The sequence below is a fragment of the Boleophthalmus pectinirostris genome, unplaced genomic scaffold (assembly GCF_026225935.1).
Source record: "Boleophthalmus pectinirostris isolate CB_2022bp ecotype Guang Dong unplaced genomic scaffold, ASM2622593v1 HiC_scaffold_21, whole genome shotgun sequence".
Classification (NCBI taxonomy): Eukaryota; Metazoa; Chordata; class Actinopteri; order Gobiiformes; family Gobiidae; genus Boleophthalmus; species Boleophthalmus pectinirostris.
In genome coordinates this window covers 20,892,218-20,914,216 of record NW_026571175.1, presented here as the reverse complement: position 1 = coordinate 20,914,216, position 21,999 = coordinate 20,892,218, and the positions used below count along the sequence as shown (strand labels likewise).

Sequence of the window (21,999 nt, the reverse complement as noted above, 5' to 3'; positions counted from 1 at the left end):
GACAAATTTCTTCTGCTAAGAAAATGCAACACAATTTTGAAGCCTAACCAATGTTTAATCTTTCCAGTCCAAACATTTACCAAAGCAATATTACTTCTCTCGTAACAAAATCAAATGCAAAGTTCTTTTAAAAAAAAAAAGAAACCTGAAAATTGATGTAGACATGATAGAAACATCAGTCTAACCAAGCAGGAAATAAATGAAATCTAAAAAGGATTCTTGTTAAAAGGTGCATTGTGTAACTTTTCTGGTGGAGGGTTCGTTAAATGCTTTTCTGCTTGGAGTTGTTATTGCTGTGTCTGGAAATGTTACACAGTATGGCATTAAACCTTTCTATCTTCATGGAGACCGAAGCAAGTTACAGGTCAGACCTGTGGAGAGGCAAACCTGCTTATGGTCAGAAGGCCTGTTTTTTTCAACCTGTAATTTAATAAATTTAGGGTAGTCGGTAAAGTCATACTGTGGAACATTTGGGGCACAGCAATGGCATATCCATAGAAACAAAGCAGGTGACGGACCCTCCACCAGAAAAGTTACGCAATGCACCTTTAAAATTAATGTATTTATTGATTTTATGGAGCCAAAACTCATCTCAGTTCAATCTTACTCAATACTTTTCGTGTACTTTTCAATGTTTTCTCAATAAACTCCATAAAAGCACTTGTTTGGGATTGTGTTTCTTGTTTCTAGAGGAAAAAACTGGAAGATTCTGAGAGCGTGTCCATGCAAGTGAATGAAAATATGTAAAACTGGCTTTCATATTGTTGGTAGTGAAACACACAGAGCCCTTTTATGGTAAATCCTGGTTTGGTTTCCAGATTGGATCTGCAGTCAGTCCAAAACCTCAACTTGTTTTCAACTTTGAGATTCATGTGGTCAAAAATGCACCACTAACCTGAAATGTCAAATTTAAGGAAAACAAAATGTATCTGTAAAAAAGCAATCTTAAAATCATTTATTCCAAAAACTAAAATTATATTTACAAGTCAAAAATGAAAATCTAAAAAACTATTAACATTATAAAAAAAAGTCCCTTGTTCCAGGAAGATTTAATAAAACTAAACATCATTAAAAAAAAATAAAAATCACCTAAATACATTCAAAAAGTCCACAGCTCATGTTCAGTTTCAGTCCTACATCAATGCATAGAAGGACTGTAGAGGAAACATTACTTATATTTTAGTAGTTCAATTCAAGGTGTATAAGAAAGTCAATGTTGCAGTAACAATATTTATATTTTTTATGATGTTTTAATCAAACTAGAAACTCAGAATTGCCTCTGGTTAAAGAAAATGTGAGTGAATGGTCTGAGTCTATAGACCCTCCCATGTAACTGGATAACCACTTAGTTTATGTAATTAGTACTAATATAAACATTATTAATCCAAATTATAAAATAAATAAAGGGAACTTTCAAATTATGTTTATCTTTTGTGTCAGACATAATCCATGATTGATAAGAATTACAAATCATGTAAATCAATGAATTATTAATTTTTCTAGATCTGTTCAGAATAGTTTTGAAGGATCTTGTCATACCCTGCCTCTCATAAAACTAAGAGCAAAAGGATTTAAAAAAAACTTGATTATTGTTTAGCCTGTTAACAATAATTAAAATAGATAAATCCCTGAAATTAAATTAAAAGCACTGTATCAGACATTAACGGTCTTAAAACATGAAAAACTAATTTTAAGCCTTTTGGTCCAGAGTTATTCCTCACTTTCCTAAAGCGCTTTTTTGCATTTCACAACATTCAGAAGCCAGAGTGGAGGTTTGCTCTCAACAACTAGCATGCTAATAGTGGACGTCCTGGTTCACAGAGGATAAAAAATAAATAAATAAATTGAGGACAGCCACTGTGGTCCTATTTTGAACTCCTTTTACAATATATTTGTACTGGAGCCAAATAAATTTAACTTTACATGAAAACATAATTTTTAAATTGAACTACTAAAAAATGTCCTTTATACCTTAAAATGTGCACTGTGTAACTTTCTCTCCCTGGAGATATTGCCCGTAATGTTCCACAGTAAGATATAACACTTATTTATCTCTACAAAGACAGCAGGTGACATCACAAGGCCAGGTTATATATCAGATCTGTGGAGAGGCGAGCCCACTCACAGTTAGAATACATGTTTTTGGGTCAATAAAAACCCATGTTATTGAGTAAATGCAAGATGGATATGCTTAATTCCAGACCAAACAATAACATCTCCATAAAGACAAGCAGGTGGCGGACGCTCCATCAGAAAAGTTACACAGTGCATCTTTAATCTGATGAGATGAGATGTCCTGCTACAACTCCTCTGTCACTGTGTCTATGGGTGGTTGGGGGTCCATATCCGCCCCTGATAACCTGATAGTGTTAAATTCCCCTGTACTTTTGAATGTGTACAACTCATTATCCACCATTCTCCGGTCCTGAAAACCAAGACTGTCCTGCCTGTTTATGGGGGTCCGGGGTCTAGATGGGATGAAGCTTTCAGAGGGCTCCAAAAACCCACGATACTGGTCCAGTTCTGGTTCCAGGTCCGGTTCTTTGATGGTGGGTAAGGCTGTTGTGTCCGTTGGTCCAGTGAAGGTGTGGTAGGAGTCCGTCTGGATGCCCTTAAAGTGGTCGGACATGGAGTCAGCATAGCTATTGTCGCCAAGGAGATGCCCGTACGTGAGGGTCTCATCGATGGAGGCGTAAACGTGAGAATCGTTGTCCGAGCGTGATTTGAACGTGCGGTCATTTGGGCGGAAAATGTTCCCCTTTCCGATGTAGATAGAAGACTCATTAGACATCTTCTGCTTCTTTTTCCTGATTTGCAAGAAAGACAAAATTAAAAAAAAGAAGTTCAAATTGTAGTTCTGATTTGATTATGCAATTTAAAAGGTGCACTAAGGAGAAGGATCTGTCACCTCCTCATTTCCATGGTGATGTGATTGCTTTGCCTAGAATGTTCTGCAATATGGCATCTAACTTATCTATCAGTCTATTTTTGAAATGTAACAGTGCTTCAGAAAATGCCACTAGTTATGATGCACTCACTTTGCCACGACACAGACGACCACAAGAATAATGAGGAGCAGCAGGAGCGCCCCAGCAAGTCCCAGGACAATGGCCAACAGATCTGAGGAGACAGTACAGACCGTTATCAGTTTAAATCCATTTAAATTTGAAGTCATATTTGTAAAACAATAAACATGTTAAGGAAAAACTATAACATGCACTTCTAAAGTTTAACATGACAATATGAATCAAAACCATGGATGCCGTAAGGCATTCAGTAAGGACCAGTGTTGGTCAGATTCTTTGCAGAAGTAATCCGATTACTGACTACTGATTACTCCTTCTAAAAGTAATTTAATTACTACTCTGATTACTTTATTTCAGCAGTAATTTGATTATGGTATGAGTTACTTAGAAAAAAGGAAACATAAAGATCAAGAACTTATAAAAACACATTTTCTGTTATAGAACCTTATTTAAAACACAGGGGATGCCAGTATTTGTGTTCTTGTGGTTCACAGTATATCTGCATCTGACGCTGGGAGATGCCGTTCTGTGCTCCTGTTTACCTGTTTTACTGTTTTACAACACTATTCTGTGAATTTCACATATTTTTGGCAGGGAAAAATAACTTACAGTTACTAGGCTAAGTAACTGTAATCTAATTACTCAATTATCAAATATAACTAGTCACATTACTGTGTTACTAAAAAAGTAATCTGATTACAGTAATCCCCTACTTTGGAAGTAGTTACTGCCCAACACTGCTAAGGACACATTATATCATAGAGCACTTTTGGGTGTAAAGGGTTTTAGTCATAAGATCTGAAAACCCAAAGTAAGCATTACAACTGCCATCAGTAAAACCAATATTTCAAACAATATTTAAAGGTGCACTGCATAACTACTTGTGGAGAGTGCCATTTTCCTGTCTTTATTGAGATGTAAAATTTTCAGTTACAGTTGTTTATAAGTGTTGTTTAAGATCTACATTTAAACACAAATTTCTTACGCTGCTCACCTCTCCACAGATATGACCTCTGACTTGGCCATGATGTCAATTGTCTCCAAATACTCTAAATACTTACTGCTTTTCTTTTGCAGGATGATTTTAGCCACCGCCCCGAAGTCTCCCCCTTCTGGGACACAGTTGGACATGTTTAAATAAAAACTGTAGGGCACAATCAGTTTATCGTCTATGGCTTCGTCCTCTCTTCGGCTCATCAGCTCCTCTTCATATCCGAGCATGCGCACTTTGATACTGGTGTGGCGGTCCGCACACTTCGGCTGGCTCACATTGCTGAAGTGGAGCAGTGCCTGGTAGTTTCTGGGCAAAGTAACAATCCAGGAGACTGTGGAGGATGAACCCATGCCCCTCGGCCAGTTAGGGGTCCCCAGGAGGATGGGGGCTGTGGGATCAGGGGTCACGCTGTAGATCATGGTCTCTGAGGAAAGACATATTTAGGTTAACCTAATATATTCTTGAAGTTATAAGAGGAAAAAAGATATTTTAAAAACATTTTAACTTGGCAATCAAGTCTTCATTGTTTGTATTAAAAATGCATCACTTATATAGTGCTTTTCAGCTCAAAGTCACTTTACAATTTTGTGCATTATTCATCTTTCATTCACTCAGCACTCAGTGGTTGTAAGCAACTATGTAGTCACAGCTGTCCTGGGGCAGACTGATTGAAATGAGTCTGCCAATCTGCACCCTTCAACCATCACTAATCATTCACGCACACATTACTTTCATACAAGGCAATGTGGGTGAAGTGTCACAAAGACACAAACAGTTTATTATTTTTTTTAACCACTGGTGCCTCAACGTGGCACCTGATTTTCCAAGAGGTCTCCCCCCATCCAAGTACTAACCAGGCCCTGCTCTGCTTAACTCCTGAGATCTGACAGGCTTTGTCAAGGAGATTTAGTATCTTGAGATACCATGCTGCCCTCTTGTGGACTTTCAAATAAATTAAAGAATGACCAAAATGTGCTCCAACAAAACAATTTGGAATATTATATGGATTATTATTGTATTGTAACATTTAAATATTTATTCAAACACTACTTTGAACTTTACTTCAGATGACCACTCCACCTGTGTGTACTAAAAAAAAACACAGGGTCTGCTACATTTCTGTTCTGGGAGTATCCAAATATTCTTTCCAAATGAACCTTTACTTATCGAAATGGTTGTGAGGAAAATAAATAGGTTGTACCCCAAAAGAAAAATAAAATATTCAACAATGGCTTAACAAAGAGAAACAATGTGACTGTTTCATAGTTTACCATCAGACATGTTGAAGCATGTATTTACCAGAGAGTAACTGACTGACATTTGTGTACTCTGTAACAAACCATGCTCTATAGCCTCACCCACTCATTCTTTTCTACCTATAGACCTAAAATAGTACATATTCTACCATGGACACACCTTCTCATTCAATATTTTTTTCTTTGCATTTACAATTTTCTACATTTTGATAAACACACAGAAAACAAAAAAATACATGATGCAAGATATAGAGAATTATATAGTAAAGTGAAAAGTTAAATAGCGCTCAAAGTAGACAGCCTTTGCTTAGCTGACAGTTCTGCAAACCTTTGCCTTCTCCTAGTGAGCTTCTTGAAGTCTCCTGAAATGGTTTTCACCTCACAGCAGTCAGGGTCAAGAAATATCAAAAGTTCAAACACAAAGGGTTGCTATTAAAAAAAGGAATCTAAAACAATATTTGTCTGCTGCTACATTCCATGTGTTCATTTACAGTTTTGATGCTTTCAGTGAGAATCTACAAAGCAAATAATTATGGAAAACAAATGAAAAGGTGCATCCAAACTCTTGGCTGGTAATGTATAAGTCAGAGATATGTATTCACTTATTAATATATTATCTGTAAGCCATAATCATTCATCAAAATTTCAAGAAATAAAGGCTTGAAAGCTTCACTCTATGTGTCACGATTCTATTTAATACATGGGTTTGCCTTTCTGAAATCAATGACAAAAAATATTGAACTTTTCCATTATATTGAAATTTTGAGACAGTCTCTATTATTTATTATTTATTCATACCATTTTACTCTGCAGAAGTTTTCTCATCATGTTGAATTTGTTATTGGGACCTTTAACTGACCATTTATTAACAAGGACATACTAGCTGAATTATGGTTTGTTTTTACCTTTCTAAGTAAAATATAACCTGTCTTACCTGGTATTTCTGGGCTAAAGGACACATTGAGGAAGTGTCCTTTGTAGTTCTTGAGGTCCTCCGTTTTGGCTGTTATAGAGATGTTGGTGTGGGCCTGGACTTTCTGAATGGGACCGTTAAAACAGAAGTCCCCCAAAGACCCTTCGCTGTCCCCTAGGTGTAAAGACACAGGACCACTACACTCCTGTCCCACCAGAGACTGCCTGAAGCTCCCAGTGGGAGAGGCCAGGTCCACGGTGCTCTCCTGAGACATGATGATCCTCCAGAGGACGCTGTGGAGGGGCATCGGCAAACAGGAGTCCAGCTTTGGGGTGGTGAGAAGGTATTCAGGGCAGGAGGAGGAGTCTCGGCATTCTAGGGGAAAAGAGTCAAAAGGTCACTATATAAAGATACTTTACATTGACTGCATGTATGTCTATGGCAGAAGATTCAGCAGCTACCATGGTGACACAATGCACACATTAGCAAACACTGCCAAAAAGTTTTAAGATAGTCTGAAAACTCAAATAAATACATACAAATACAAAATGGATTTAAACAACACATTTTCAGGAGCCTATGATTAAAACAAGTGTATCTCCAATGAGTGACAGGAAATGCTTTAAAAACAGTTAAATAAAAAGCTCTTGTTAATACTGTTTCATCTTTATATTATAATTTAAATGCAATTCGATGTCAAAGTATTCTAAATATTCAGAATACAGTACTCAGACTGGCCCATGTATCAGAATACGTTACAGAATACATTTGAAGGCATTTGCATTTCAGTATACAGTATTCTGTAACTAAATGCAGTGTCAAAGTATTCTTCCTGTCACGGACAACTAAATAAAACTCAACAAACCAACTCACTGACTTGAAAAGCCTGTACAAAGCTTTGTATTCTCACCTATCACTTGAGTGGCAGTGAGTTGCAAATCTTCATTGGGACAGTCCAGAAAAGACAGCTTCCCTTTGGTCCCTGACGCCACATTTATCTTGGTTTGGAGGTTGGAGTCGAGGGTCATCTCACAGTATGGATCAGAGCCCACTTTCTCAATCTGCACTGACACAGATGGCTGCGTCGACAGGTCCACTGTGCACAAAACTGAAGAAAAATTTAGAAATTAACATACAAGTACTCACATACACTTGTATGTGTATGTGTATACAAGTGTATTCCTAGTATCCTATCCTAATCATTCATAGCAATGAGTCTAAATATTTCAACTTCCACAGGTCAGAGCAGAGTTTTGCTGTAAAGCCATTGCTGTGTTGGTTCCTGGTTCACAGACAAGGAAAAATTATTTATAATTAACATAGACAGCTCACAGTAGGACTAGGCAATTCATTGAATTGTCTAAATAAATTGTGAAATTGAGAATTATTATAAAACACTCCTGACCTTTTTACATGCAAAGCAGTGTTACTGTGCAATTAGATATCTATACAAATATATATTTTTTAAACTAATACCACATGATAATAATGAAAATGTAAAGAGCTTCTCCTATTTTAAAGACTAGCAGTTCTAGCTCTGATTTCCTTAAAGTCTATTAAAATCATAATCCATATTTTTTTGGCCACATTGCCCTGCCCTAGATCACAGTGATCTAAGAGCTGCTCTATACTGTGGCAAAACAAATTTTACTATATTGCATGTTGCTGCAATGTTAATAGTTTTAATTAACAACAATATGCTTGATATTTAAAATGTACACATCTCCAAACAATTTCAATAGTACCAATTTCAAAATACTAGCATATCCTACTCTAAATGTTATATCTTCTGTGTTTTCCTGTGTCTTACCTGGATGTCCACTCCTCATGACAGACACTTTAAAGTTCAGGGTTAGTCCTTGAAGAGTCCTGTTTGTAGCACAGTTTTTGAGCACCATTTGAAAGTTTCCTTGTTGATGTTTTGGTGGTGGGTCGGTCAGACTGAATTTTGTGACTTTCGCATCTGTTTTATAATATTGCAAAATGACATCATCACTGAGGCATTCTGGGAGAGTGAAGTCGGAGAAACTCATGCTGTAGTTGTGCATCCCAGGGACCACAAAGTCCCACTGCATTTCCTCAGTGTCTGGAAACTCGCCAGGATAATTAGGTGTGATGAAGGTTGTGTTTGAGACTCCTCTGGGCAGGTTCACTTTGAGTATGGCCACCACTAAAAAAAAAAAGAAAAAAAAAGGAGATTCAAATTCAAAGAAGGTTTTGTTCATTTTGATACTTTGCAGATAATGTCATGTGACGCTAACTGTAAGCACTACTCTGTTTGCAGCTCTGTTACTCAAATCAAGACGTAATCTGAGTTTTAATGTAACACAATCTGACCTGAAAAAGCTGGTTTAGTTGGAACTTCAACAGGTGAGATGATTTGTGCGGATAAACAACTCTCTTCTCACACATAAAATTACAGTAACAAGCTAGCTAGCATTACCCAAAAAAGTTCTCACTTTTTTTTAATTGAAAATCAAACACCTGAACAGGACAATGGACACAATGACTGTCAAAACATTTTTGTCAGAGTTTGCCAGTTGTGTCACCAATGGGACTGATGAACATTGTGCCAATAGAGGTGCATGTAGAACACCCCCAATGTGACATCACTGTAAAGTATCAATAGTTCTAGTTCTCAAGGTTACTGCTTTGCCTGGAAGGCTCCTATTTTTCATTCATTGCTACACCCGTCTCCATGGTGATAAATAAATGTAATCAAATGAAAACAGAAAACGCAGACCAATGTTCTTGTGAAGGTACAAATCAAGGAACAGTAATTTAAAAGTGAAAAAATACATAGCACACTCAGATGGCTGATGTCCAAAAGCTTTTTTTATTTTTAAATAACATTTCGGCAAAAAGCTTTTGTCAGATCATTTTTCTTGCTTTGGATCACAGTATACCAAGAAAAATGATCTGACGAAAGTTTTTTGACGAAACTTTATTTAAAAATAAAAAAAGCTTTTGGACATCAGCTCTCTGATAAAAAAATTAATTCCTAGACCTGTCAATTTAGTGTTCAGTATATAAAGTTTGTGTAATATAGGACCTTGATCATTGTGGTATCTGAATCGGTATTGAGCAAATTCTTTAAAATTGAAATGGTTTGAAATTTTAGCACTGTGAGAACACTAGACCACATAAATTGTCATCTTACTTTCAGTCTGAGGGCCATGGCTGAATTTGAAGTCCACAGGGTCCAGTTTTCTGTCTCCAGGGACCTCCAAAAACATGCGCCCCTTGTATCGGACCAGGACAGAGGACACAGCACCCCCCTTACAGAAAGTCCCAATGGTGGCAGGTCCCGTTCGCAGATAGGTGACCACAGAGTAGGTGTGCTCATCCGGACAGGCATGCTTGTTTGGGATCTGTTTCATTCCAGGTTCAGGGAAGTCCAGCTGGAAGGCCTGGGTCGGGATCACTTTAAGGTCCCAGATGAAAGTCCGGTTAAAGTCTGGGAACATGGAGTATTCAGTCTGGAGGATGTCGCTGGAGCAAGAGGTCTTTGCACAGTCTGAGGAAAAAGAGATTAAAATTGTGAGTTGAAAAAAAGCTTTATGCAAAACAAAAACAAAAAAAAAAAGGTCTAATGACTAATCCTAGTTTCCAGGAGGGTACCGGAGTAGTGTAGTCATTATAAATGAGGAGCGTAAATGAATATAATCATACTATATAACCAACAATAGGCAAGGCAAGGCAAGTTTATTTTTATAGCACAATTCGTACGCAAAGTAATTCAAAGTGCTTTACAGATGAAGAAATACATTAAAATCATAATAAAAACAAATCAAAACATAAATAATCATGAAGATTAAAATTAAAAAAGAGAGACATAAATTGGAGAAAAGAGTGAGGAATGAAAACCTTTCAGTTATATGCACAGTTAAACAGAAATGTTTTGAGTCTGGATTTAAACAGCGTCACAGAAGAGGCCTGTCTCACATGTTCAGGAAGACTGTTCCAGGTTTTAGCTGCATGAACCTGAAACGCTGACTCCCCTTGTTTAGTCCTGACTCTGGGCACCAGCAGGAGGCCGGTCCCTGAGCTCCTCAGAGTGCGAGATGGTTCATATGACACTAACATGTCACAGATGTACTTTGGTGCTCGGCCATGGAGAGACTTGTACAGAAGCAGAGCTGCTTTAAAGTCTAAAAAAGTCAGGAAGCCAGTGCAGAGACCTGAGCACAGGACTTATGTGCTCGTACTTCCTAGTTCGAGTCAGGACCCGAGCTGCTGCGTTCTGGATGTTCTGCAGCGTCTCACAGCTCGTTTGGAGAGACCAGTGAGCAGACCATTACAGTAGTCTAACCTACTGGAGACAAACGCATGGATAAGTTTCTCCAAGTCTGCTTTAGACAGTAAACCTTTAGACAGTAAAATACAGTCCTTAGCAATTTTAATTATAATATTTAGTTGCACTCTGTATCTTTTCTGATGGGTTTATCACCAGCTTGTATCCATGGAGATGTTATTGTTTCCTCCAGGAATGTTCCACAAATTACAGGTGTTTTGCATTCTTACTGAGAGCTTCTCTATAAATCTGACCTGAAACTCTAATCCTGGTTTGGCAGTGTCATCTGCTTGTTTCCATGGAGATGGGATTATCGCTTTATTTTACCCACCTCTTGTATATAAAATATGATAAATTTTGTATGACTATATTTCTATACATTTGTACAATAATAATAATAATAATAATAATAATAATAATAATAATAATAATAATTTCTTATTAATGTATTTTTGTTACTTATTTTGAATGTATTAATATCATTTATATTTTTGCTCTTAGTTATTATAATATTTTATGAGTGAGCTACTGTGTTCAAATAATTTCCCTTCTGAATAAATAAAGTTTGTCTAAAGGCCACTGCACACTACAGGATTTTTGGTCTTAAAATTTTTTTAACATGTGACAAAAAGTGCACACCACAGACATGAGAATAATCTTATGAGATGTGACCTGCATCAGCTGTTTCCTGTCTAGAGTAAAATAACTCACTTTGAAACTCTTCAGTGTTCAAAAGATCAGAGCACTGCACTTTTAGTTTAGATGCAAAACGAAACTGTGTTTCTATTATTTGTGAAATGTGGTGCAATGTGTCAGATACATGATTTTTAATGCATAAAAGATTGGTGAAAAAGTACACAGGAAGTAGGAGTCTTGATCGCTAATCTGCAGCTTCACCCTGATCTGCATGCTGTGTGAATGTAAACAGATACACGAGAGGAACTTTTTGATCTTTTTTACTTTCAAAAGACACTTCAAACTGGATTAACAGTGTTGTTTTGTGGACTGGGTGTCATTATTTGCAGAGGACAGATTCTATGGATAATATGGATGAGATGCTGCAGTTCAAATTTACCACTTTATAAGAGGTGAGTAATAATTATTTTCACTATTTCCTGAGTTTGTATCTGACGCTCTGTTTTATTGTCTGTTACCGTAGAGTTGCTGATGTTTGGTGGTTATGATCTGACAGAGCAGCTCAGAGTCACACTGACACCACACACGAGGAGAGCAGCAGCTATACGAATACACAAAGTCAGGGCATGCCTCCCCGAACTTGGGGAGAAGCAAATTGTAGCCAAAATCGGGCAAATTCTCGTGTAGTCTAGGGCAGCTTTAAGTCTATTTTACTGTGTACAACGCACAAGCAGGTGATGGACCCAAGCAAAAAGCAACATAATATAAGTTAAACTGAAAAATCATATGCTTATATTATTTTATAGTGCAAAGATGACGCTCTCACCAATGTCCCTGATGATCTCAACAGTGTAGTAGTCCTGGGGGGTCTTACAGCTGAACTCCACAGTCACGTTTCGGGGGTCCCTCAGCACCTGTTTATGGGTGCAGGTGCGTTTGGAGTCTTTTGTCACGCACACGTCACAGTCTGGGCCCTGGGGGTCGCGTTTGATCGTGACCTTTGTGTCCGGGTCTGTGGTTACTGAGAGCATCCGGCTGCCTGGAGAGAAAAGAATGAGTTAAATGTTAAGATTAAAAGATGCACTCTGTAACTTTTCTGGTGGAGGGTCCGTCACCTGCTTTTCTCCATGGAGATGTTATTGCTTTGTCTGGAATGTTTCACAGCATGGCATTAAACCTTTCTATCTTCATGGAGACCAAACCAGACCAAATTACAGGTCAGAACTGTGGAGAGGCAGCCCTGCTCACAGTCAGAATGCCTGTTTTTGTAAGTATTTATGAGCAATAAAACCTTGTGTAATAGAACAAACTTAAGGTAGGGCTGTTTACTGACATATTGTGGAACATTCAAAGCAGAGCAATGATGTGTTCATAGAAACAAGAAGGTGATGTACCCCCAACCATCTTTAATAAGCAAAAAAAAAAATTTAAAATAAAAAGCATGTATTTATTCATTCATATTTTATATTTTTTCTTACCTCTTTTTGCAGCCTTGGCTGTGAACACTGTTTGGGGCAGGTCTTGATCTTTTGGCACTTCCAGGATAATTTTAGTTTGTCCAGACAAATGCAGAGAGGACAGAGACGTACCCCGACAGTAACTGCTCTTTTTGGGGGTCCCATCACTTTTACTGGAGCTGATAAAGTATTGAAAACCATCAGGACAAGAACCAGAAGTCTCCTCGAGTCCTGACTCAGGGAAGGCTAGAGTTAAGACAGTTTTTGGGGGTATATTGATGTCCCATGCTAGAGTTCGTTTGAAGCCCTTGAAGAGATCTGGGTCGACCTCTGCAGAGTCGGGGGTACAAGAGGATTCTGTGCATGCTGTAGAAAAAAATACTGACAATTTACAATACTAGACAATATAAATAAGATTAATATAACAAAAGTTAATTTAATATTCCCAGGTCTTTGTAGACTAAAGTTGCATTCAAATTTGTCTCACTGGCTTGGACAGTCCTGGTCTAGTCCCGGTTCAGTCCCAGAAGTGTTTTCTGTTTGAGAGAAGAACTCAGCCTAAATATGCAGGGTTTGTGTGTTAAACACAAAACGAATATATGAATGGACATAGCTAACGCACTAACCGCCACATTCCAGGTAGGAAATGCGCCAGACAGCTCTTCCGGCTCCTATTGACTTACATTGGGATCTTGTCGTCTCTCTCTCTAACTGCTGCTGTGACCCTCGCCATTTTTGTCTTAAAATGTTCATATTAACCCACTCTAGACATGAACAGAAATAACAGACCAATCAGACGCCTTCACTCCACAAGGTCGCTCCCGCTAGAGTTAGCAACAGACTTGATTGACAGCTAGTGCGTTTTGCTGCTAAGTAAGCCCCCTTCCTGCTTTCCGGTGAGAAGGACAGGCACATTTAACAACCTCAATCATGATTGACTCTTGTGGTTGCTATGATACTCGCGGTCAGATTTTCAAATATAGAGCCTGGCTCCAGATTCGCTCCTGTAACCGTTAACGTCAGGAGCTTCATTTGAGTTGAGCAGAACGCTGTGGGTGACGTCAGACTCGCTTAGTCCACTTTTTTATACAGTCTGTGGTTAAACATGTGTGAAAGAAACAAAACACAACACAACTTTTGAGGTTTGAGGGAACAACATTATAACATAAATCAGAAAATGGGGTAATATGGGCCTTTAAAGATAGTTTAGGGCAGTGAGGATAGGGGGCATGTGAAAACTGAATTTTTTTGAGCCTCAAATGAAAGCCGTACCGATTTACTGATTTTTATTGTATGAATCAATAAAAATAAGTAAGCTATGATGAGGGAACTTAATCATGGCTAAACGCACACAAAAGTCATGTAATATTTGATAAATCTCTCTTGGTGCACTTTGAGGTTTTTTGCGCATGTTTTTCCAATATGTTTTTAAATTACAAATGTCAAATATACTAACCTAAGCTAACCTTTTAGTCCAATTCTCAGTTAATACATATATAAATGTTCAATATACATATACACTTTCAACAATTATGAATCACTCTGTTACATCTATTTTTAATTTTCACATGTTATTTCTGTGGTAAAAACTGACACCATAAATGCAAGACAAGCTTTCACCCTCCTCATAACTGACAATACACCTCTTTATCTGTGACTGAATTTCCCAAAGCCTCAAAACAGAAGCAGTTAGTTATAAATATGTAAATGAGCTCACACATGGAAGTGCTTTAGTGGGACATAAATAGTCTTTGTGTGAATCTCACCGATTGTGTGTGTGATGGAGACAGAGAAAGCCTGCTCTATGGGCTCAGAGCAGTTGAACTGTAGCTTCACTTCCTGTTCGGGGGTCAGTGAGAGGGACTGGTGGCAGGTCGTCTCCGTGGCGTTGACCCCGCTGACCTCACACACACTACACCCTGATTGGTCGGTGGAAATGGTCACGGAGGATCCACTGTAGGGGCGCACCACTGTTTCCAAGCCATCTGAGAGAAAAATACAGACAGCAATACAAAATTAAGTCTATAAAGCAGAGCAATGGCATATCCATAGAAACAAGCTGGTGACAAACCCCAACCAAAAAGTTACATAGTGCACATTTATAGAAAATAATACAATCATGTCGCTATGAAAACTTACTAAAACCCTCTAGTTTAGTCCTCCACAAACTGAATGCATGTGATTATGTTATTATGTCAGTCTTATCTTCAGGCATATGCTCTTGGAGGATTTACAAATATGAGAAAGCACGTTCTAAGTAATATTCTACATAAGAAGTTTGACAAATTGCTCCTGAATGTGCACAGATCTATATATGTCAATGGTTAAATATATTAAGTCAAAAGTGTTGAAAGTATGTGATCAAAAGAAAAATGCAGAGATAATAAAAAAAAAATAAAATCTTCTGAAAATATTCTTTGAACTGTAAAAAAAACAAACATGTGGAGCACAGGTGAACCCTCTCAGCTCCAGCTCGAGTTTTGTAACTTGATTATAAACCACATCAGTGTTTCTTTTCTTTCTTTTCAATTTTGAACTTAAGCAAATGCAAACAAATCAAAAAAGACAAAAACTAATCAAAAATCCTCCCACAGCCAACCCCTCTCTCCACACTCAACACATTCACAAAACTACACACAAAAAAAAACCACTGGGTACACAAACATCAAACGTCAGTCAAGTCCAGTCCTGTCAAAATGTTCAAAAAAGACACCATAAACCACATCAGTTTTGTCTGAACAATTTCAGAACAATATCAAATAAAACTGTGATTTAAGGACACCTTTAATACAAGAATCACACTTTAGAGCATGTCTGAACTACAGCTTTTGTACAGCTTTGTAGACACACAATTCTCCGTAAATATTCTCTTAAAATGTAACGTTTTCTGCCACTTGCTTGTCTCTATGGAGATATTATGCCATATTTCACAGTATAGAATTAAATGCAAAGTATCTGTCATTCATCAATTATATTTAATTACTAAAAAATATTAATAAAAAACTTGCATTAATTTCTTACTCTGAACCTTGCCTCTGCTCAGATCTGGAATGTGGCCTAACGGCATCAAGTTTAATGTAATTCCATGGAACATTTTAGGCAAAACAATAACATCCCCATGGAGACAACCTGACGCCAGAACCTCCACCAGAAAAATTACTTAGTGCTTATTTAGGATTTAAAATCAAATTAGGCCCTAATCTGTTTTGTCAGCCACTTTAGTTTGAAAACAAGAAATATAAGATGATGAAAAGTAATAAAGAATAATGACGCATTACTCTTATATAGTGCTTTTCCAGACGCTCAAAGTTGCTTTACGATTTGGTGCATTATTCATTAATTCCATACCCGGTGGTGGTAAGCTGCTATTGTAGCCACAGCTGCCCTGGGACCACATCAGATAGTTGTAAAAGTGGCACAAGTTTATAATAGTTTATATTGCACTTCATATTTGAAAAATAAGTCTCTAAGTGCAACAGTCAGTTTAAAATCACATATAATAACAATAGAACACAGATCAGCACTTTCAAAAGGCATATAGGGCTGTGTAACAAAAATAGTTATGTACTGTTATGGGACATGGTTTGAAGAAAAGATTGTTCATTTCATGCAAAGAAATGTATGTTTTTGTTTATGTAAATCTCGTTTTTTAATACAGTATAATCTTGAGGCACATGAAAAAGCAAGGAACAAGATCTAAACAACAGGAATGAGAAATGGTGACTAATGAATGCTAGCTATGCATGTCACGATAATTACTTTACCAACTCATCGTTCTGTACTTCGTTCGTACTGTTTTTCACTGGCTTTTAACAAGTGAGATGTACATTTCTTGTTAATTAATTTGAGTATCTTATTGTTTTCTGTGTTTCTAGTAGTTGAATTGTGACTTTCACTGTGATTGCTCTTTCCTATGTTTGTGTACAGCACTTTGGACAGCTGTAATTTTTTTTAAGTGCTTTATGAATAAAGTTGGCATGGTATAGTATTTATATGATTTATGATAAGATTTAAGCAGTAAAAGGTTGAATTAATAACTTCTATGACTCGTTACAGATACAAGCAAAGTATTAAAGTGTTTCATTCTGCTATTTATTGAGTGCAGTGTATTAACAATATTGTACATTTAGAGTAGTATTGTGGTTTAAATCTGCTCTTGGCCAAAGTTTCAATATGCTCGTTTATCGTCTATATTTACTCCAGCAATATATCACGCTTCGAAATTTGTTATCATGACATGCCTGCAGAAAGCCCTGCAGTTACCATAACAACCTTTGCTCTGTTTGCATTTTTTGCTCTGTTTGTCCCTTAAACATCTTGAAAATGTCAAATACTGTGTGTGCTTGCTCAGTGTTTTTATATTGTACAAACAGTGGCTGTAGTAGGACACACCTGCTGCTGTTTTCGCTGCCCCCACTTCAAATAAACAGATAAATCCCATTGACTTTTCATTAAACTGACTCATGTGATTACAGTGAAACATGCCTGGTCGATATATCCGCCGGGGAGCATGGGTAACAGCTGAAATTTGGATATCCGATACTGCGTCTGTGTAGAAGTGCATCTGAACAATTGTCAGGGAACATGGTCATGACTGCACACAGCTGTGAACTGCTAACACTAAAGCTTTTGTTTATTTAGGCTTAAATTGTGTGTGTTGGTAAGTGAGATTATTTCAACAGAAGGTTACCAGTGAGTCAACAGAAACAGAGCTGGCTACAAAATGTGATTATAATAATGTCTGTACAGTACTGAAGGCTTTCTGTGTTCATGTTTTCTTTTGTTTGGTTTGTTTTTTTAGGAATGGAAATGGATACGCCTCATTTAGATTCACCACCAATAGATGTTATTTTACATTGCTATACATTGCCTGTACTACTAGCTTTTTGTAACATTTTACTGGTATTTTTTACAATAATGATGTTACAGGACAATGCTGTAGGATTTTATTTATATTGTATGTATTCTCTGTGGCAAAATTATAAGCCATGACAGAATAAACCAGAATTTCCCACGAAAAGAAGACTATGGTGGCCCCCCATGGTATAAAAATGAAATGGACTAGACATGTTTAAAGGTGCACTGCGTAACTTTTCTAGTAGAGGGTCTGCCACCTGCTTGTCTTCATGGAGATGTTATTGCTTTGTCTGGAATGTTCCACGGTAGAAAATGAACCTATTTATTTCAAGACAACTATAGGCTACATCACAGGTCAGATCTGTGGAGAGGCAACCCTGTTCACAAAGATAATTATTGTATTTTTGAGCAATAGAAACACCTGTAATGGATAAATGTTAGATAGATGTCATCAGTGTCACACCATGGAACATTACAGGTTAAGTGCCACAGTGCACCTTTAAATATTAAATACTGGCAATAAGTAACACTCAACCTCCAAAAACTGTAAGAAAATTATTAATATAGAAAGTATTTGTGCCACAGTAGTCTGAACTAAATCTATGGTAAACACTGAATGTACGTATATCTTATCTGACATGCCTAACCGTTACCTGTGCAGTTATATCATTTGCATACAGGAGGAATTGAACAGCAAGAACAAAACTGACCTCCATTACCATATTTAATTACTTAAGTTTAACAATATTTTTAAATAAGCATAGATAAGCCTAATGAATTAGTGCACTATTTGCTCAAGTTATTATATTATAGCATCCAAAATGTTCTTATCAGTGACCAAATACAATCACTCCACTGATTTGATACTAAAGTGACATTATAGGACCATATTATTATTTTCAGATCTAATAATAATAATAATAATAATAATGCATGTTTCATATAACACTTTTCTGGACACTCAAAAGACGCTTCAAAGAGCATTATCTCTGCAATTTGAGACCTCTGAGATCTGTGATATAATCTTGCTTTCTCATCAAAAACATATCTGGAGTTGTGTTTAGTTTCATTTCATTGACACACGTTTGACAAACAAATGGTGAGTTCTTCTCTCAAACAAAAATCACTGTTTCAACATATGATGTCATATGGTAATACAGGAAGTGCTCCACTGTGTTTCCCCATACATCTTCACTATATTCACTTGGATGATAATGGTAAAGTGTAGCTGTTAACTTGAAAACCACCACAACATGACATCAGAATGTGGAACAGAGCATTTTGAGCTTTGGAGATGTAGGCAGACTAAAAATAAAGGATTACTCCACATGTGTGAATGAAACAAAACACAACTCCACGCATGTTTTTGATGAGGAAACATTATAACATAGATCAGAAAACAGCACAACAAAGGCCCTGTAACATTTTCAATAATAAATGTCTTTTAAGTTTATGTGTGCTATGTTGCCAAATATGTCAAACTATATCCATTTCAACTGTTTATACCTCCCATTAGGCTACTCCTCATTCTCCTTTGAAGCATGTATGGACTTGACCTGCACTGACAGTCACAGCACTTGTACAGAATGTAGGCAAAAGGTAAACAATATGGGCGTGTTAACAGTTCTCCAAACACAACATAAAGTTTACCACAAAAGCCATGTATAGGCTATTATCACGGCCGTGCTGAGTTCACTGTCGGTGGGAGAAATGGCACTGCTGGGGCTGATGGTAGCGGTGCCAGATTCGCATTAGAGCAGATTGGCGGTCAATCATTGATGAGGTAATGATGAATTCAAGCCAAAGGGAAGCTCCATAAACGCCTCATCATAAACCTTTGAAAATGGAGGTCTTGGAAAGAACTCGGAAAAGACTGCGCCTAATTCCGCTCCACACACCCACTCAGCGAGCCCCGGTGCTTTCATCCAACGCAATCAATAATAAATGATGGAGAATTTATGTCAAGTACTGTCCTCCAGTGTGAGTGAATAGGGCTTAAGCGGGCAGACCACTTCACAGCATTGTATTTTTGATTACAACGGAAAATTATGAGACTATTACGCACAAACTGGGCATGTTGAAATTGTTCCAGGCAACTTTTTGGTGCAGTTATATTCCGCAATGATTTGTCTAAAACGAATAATGGGTTTGGTACCGTTTTGGACCACTTAAAAACATTACGCATCGATTGAAATGAACGCCACAATTAGAATTTGGCGTGCAACTTTGTGAATCCAAGTGATCATTTCTTATACATTTTTGTACATTAGTGGTGAATTTGAGAATCAAGATGGGCTTATGGATACTTTTACGCACAAATTGACGCATACGTAGGTTGTACAAAGCATATTTTCAATTGTTGCGTCATTATAAGGGCGTTTTGATTAATAATTTGCCGCTGTATCTAAGCAAGGTGACGTTTACACAAAGCAGAGCACGCTTCTTACCTGTTGCGCGCAAGACAGCCAGCAACACAAGTCCAAAAAGCGCTATACTCCAATAAAACCGCATTGCAATCGTAAAAAGCTGTCGATTGAGCTGGAAAAGTGGGAGATACGACACTTCAGAGCATGGTGTCGGCGTTTTCGGAGCAGAAATCCCTCACATCCCCGGACCTGTCTCGTCGGAGCTGACAGTTGCAAGTACTTCCTGTTTGTACCTGTACGGCGTTACGGAGAAGGGCGTGTTCCCAAACACGTCAGATGAGAGGTCGTGGGTAACCTGTTTCAACTTGAGTGCGGTTGGTAATTGTACGTAAGAAAAAATGGGGAGAAAAATCCGAGAGTGGAAACGAGGAGCTGGGATGGGGTATGCGTGGATAACTGGAGGAGTCCTGAACTGACTCGTTGCTCACAAAGCATGCCCTATTTTTATAAGCTCCACTTGGGCATGCCAGAAATGGTTGGCATTGAACAGTAGATCCCCCGAATGCGCAAAAAGCAGGGAGGGGAAATACAACGTAACATAACCTGTCAGGGGATGACCAAACTGTATATTTAATATTAGGGGCTGTCCAAAGAAAAAAATATTTCAGAATTATTGTGACTTAAAATGACATAAAAGTCATATATTACTCAGAATTGACTCTTGTGAAGTCGTGATAGAATGTTACCTCATTAAAAACCTATCTGGAGTTCTGTTTTGTTTCATTCATACATGTTTGAGTAATCCTTTATTATTAGTCTGTTTACATCTCCAAAGCTCAAAATGCTTTGTTCCACCTCATGATGTCATGTAGTGGTAGTTTTCAAGTTAATATCTGGTTTTGCCTTTTTTTTTTTTTTTTTTTTTAGTACAGATTGGCAATTCAAGGGCTGAAGTTATCCATATGATTAAAGTGAAAGTGACTGGAGCTTAAAAACACAGTGGAGCACTTCCTGTATTATCACATGACATCGCAAGGTGGAACAGAGTGTTTTTTTCTTTGAGAGAAGAACTCAGCCTAAATTTGCAGGATTTGTGTGTTAAACATGTGTGAATGAAACAAAACACAACTCCAGATATGTTTTTGAGGAAACAACACTATAACAGAGCAATGTGGGGCTGAAGAAATTACAATTATTTCAGGGCTAATCGTGATTTGTGTAGGCGTTATTAAAATGGATTTGATGGAGGCAGAGTATTTATTAATAGCATGTAACAGGCGTTTGAAAACATGGGACGCGTGGTCATGTATTTCCCGTGGAGCCAAATGAATCACATTTAACAGACTTTACGCGCGGGCTGTTTTCACATCTGACAATATAAACCGATATCTACTCAACACACCAAACTACTATGGGATGTTAAAGGGCTAGTATTACACAATTTTCTTATCTATGTTATAATGTTGTTTCCTAATCACAAACATACCTGGAGTTGTGTTTAGTTTCATTCACAAGGTGGAACAGCATTTTGAGCTTTGGAGATGTAAACAAAGAATTACTCAAACAAAACACAACTCCAGGTATGTTTTTAATGAGGTAACAGCATTCTAACATTGCTTAAAGCTCACAAGAGTCAATTTTGCGTTATATAGGCCCCTTAATGTCTACAGATTTGAAACTAAGACTCTTTTAATCAGACCTAAATGAATGAATTATGAATTAATGTATAATGCAGACTGCCCAACTAGACTAACTAAATGTATTTGTGCTACAGCTATCTCTCTGAATAATAGGTTTAATTGTGCCATGCAAAAATTATGAATACTAATAGGTCTATTGATGGAATTTATATATAGAACTACTCCCTAACTCCCTTATCTCCTGCTTCTGTCTGTGCAATTCTATAAAAGAGGCAAATAATAACATTACATTCTGATACCAAATGGCCTAATTTAATAAAACTTGACATGACCAAGAACATAGGTCTGTATCAAATCTTCATATGGCCTTTTAAAAATAGATACACAATGTTTTCTTTTATTCACATCAAATCTTTTTGTGGATTTCAGCTTCATGTTGTGGGCAGTATCGGTATAGGACTTTCCTCGTCCAAAAGATGAACCTGTTTTGTATAGAATTGTAAATGACTATGGCAGTGATGCTAATTTCATTCTGAAAACCATGGATAGATTATTTTTTT

At 37.3% G+C, this 21,999-nt stretch overlaps 1 protein-coding gene across 1 annotated transcript; it reads right to left on the bottom strand.

The window, feature by feature from the left end:
• Positions 1-34: 34 nt before the first annotated feature.
• Positions 35-20,070, bottom strand: cdcp1b (CUB domain containing protein 1b). Its single transcript, XM_055157662.1, has 11 exons — positions 19,881-20,070; positions 14,343-14,561; positions 12,598-12,942; positions 11,946-12,158; positions 9,350-9,706; positions 8,000-8,359; positions 7,100-7,297; positions 6,211-6,564; positions 4,088-4,444; positions 3,039-3,120; positions 35-2,807 (listed from the first exon to the last, which is right to left on the bottom strand). The coding sequence occupies exons 1-11, from the start codon at positions 19,942-19,944 to the stop codon at positions 2,300-2,302; spliced, it is 3,057 nt and encodes a 1,018-aa protein (XP_055013637.1). The 5' UTR covers positions 19,945-20,070; the 3' UTR covers positions 35-2,299.
• Positions 20,071-21,999: the final 1,929 nt, after the last annotated feature.

Bases quoted from the DNA above. Each gene is read 5' to 3' on its own strand.
- cdcp1b (XM_055157662.1), bottom strand. From the start codon at position 19,944: ATGCGGTTTTATTGGAGTATAGCGCTTTTTGGACTTGTGTTGCTGGCT. The intron at 6,565-7,099 runs GTGAGAATACAA...CTTTTCCCCTAG, and splicing joins CACTGCCACTCAAGTGATAG to AATGCCGAGACTCCTCCTCC. The intron at 2,808-3,038 runs GTGAGTGCATCA...CTTGCAAATCAG, and splicing joins GTCGTCTGTGTCGTGGCAAA to GAAAAAGAAGCAGAAGATGT.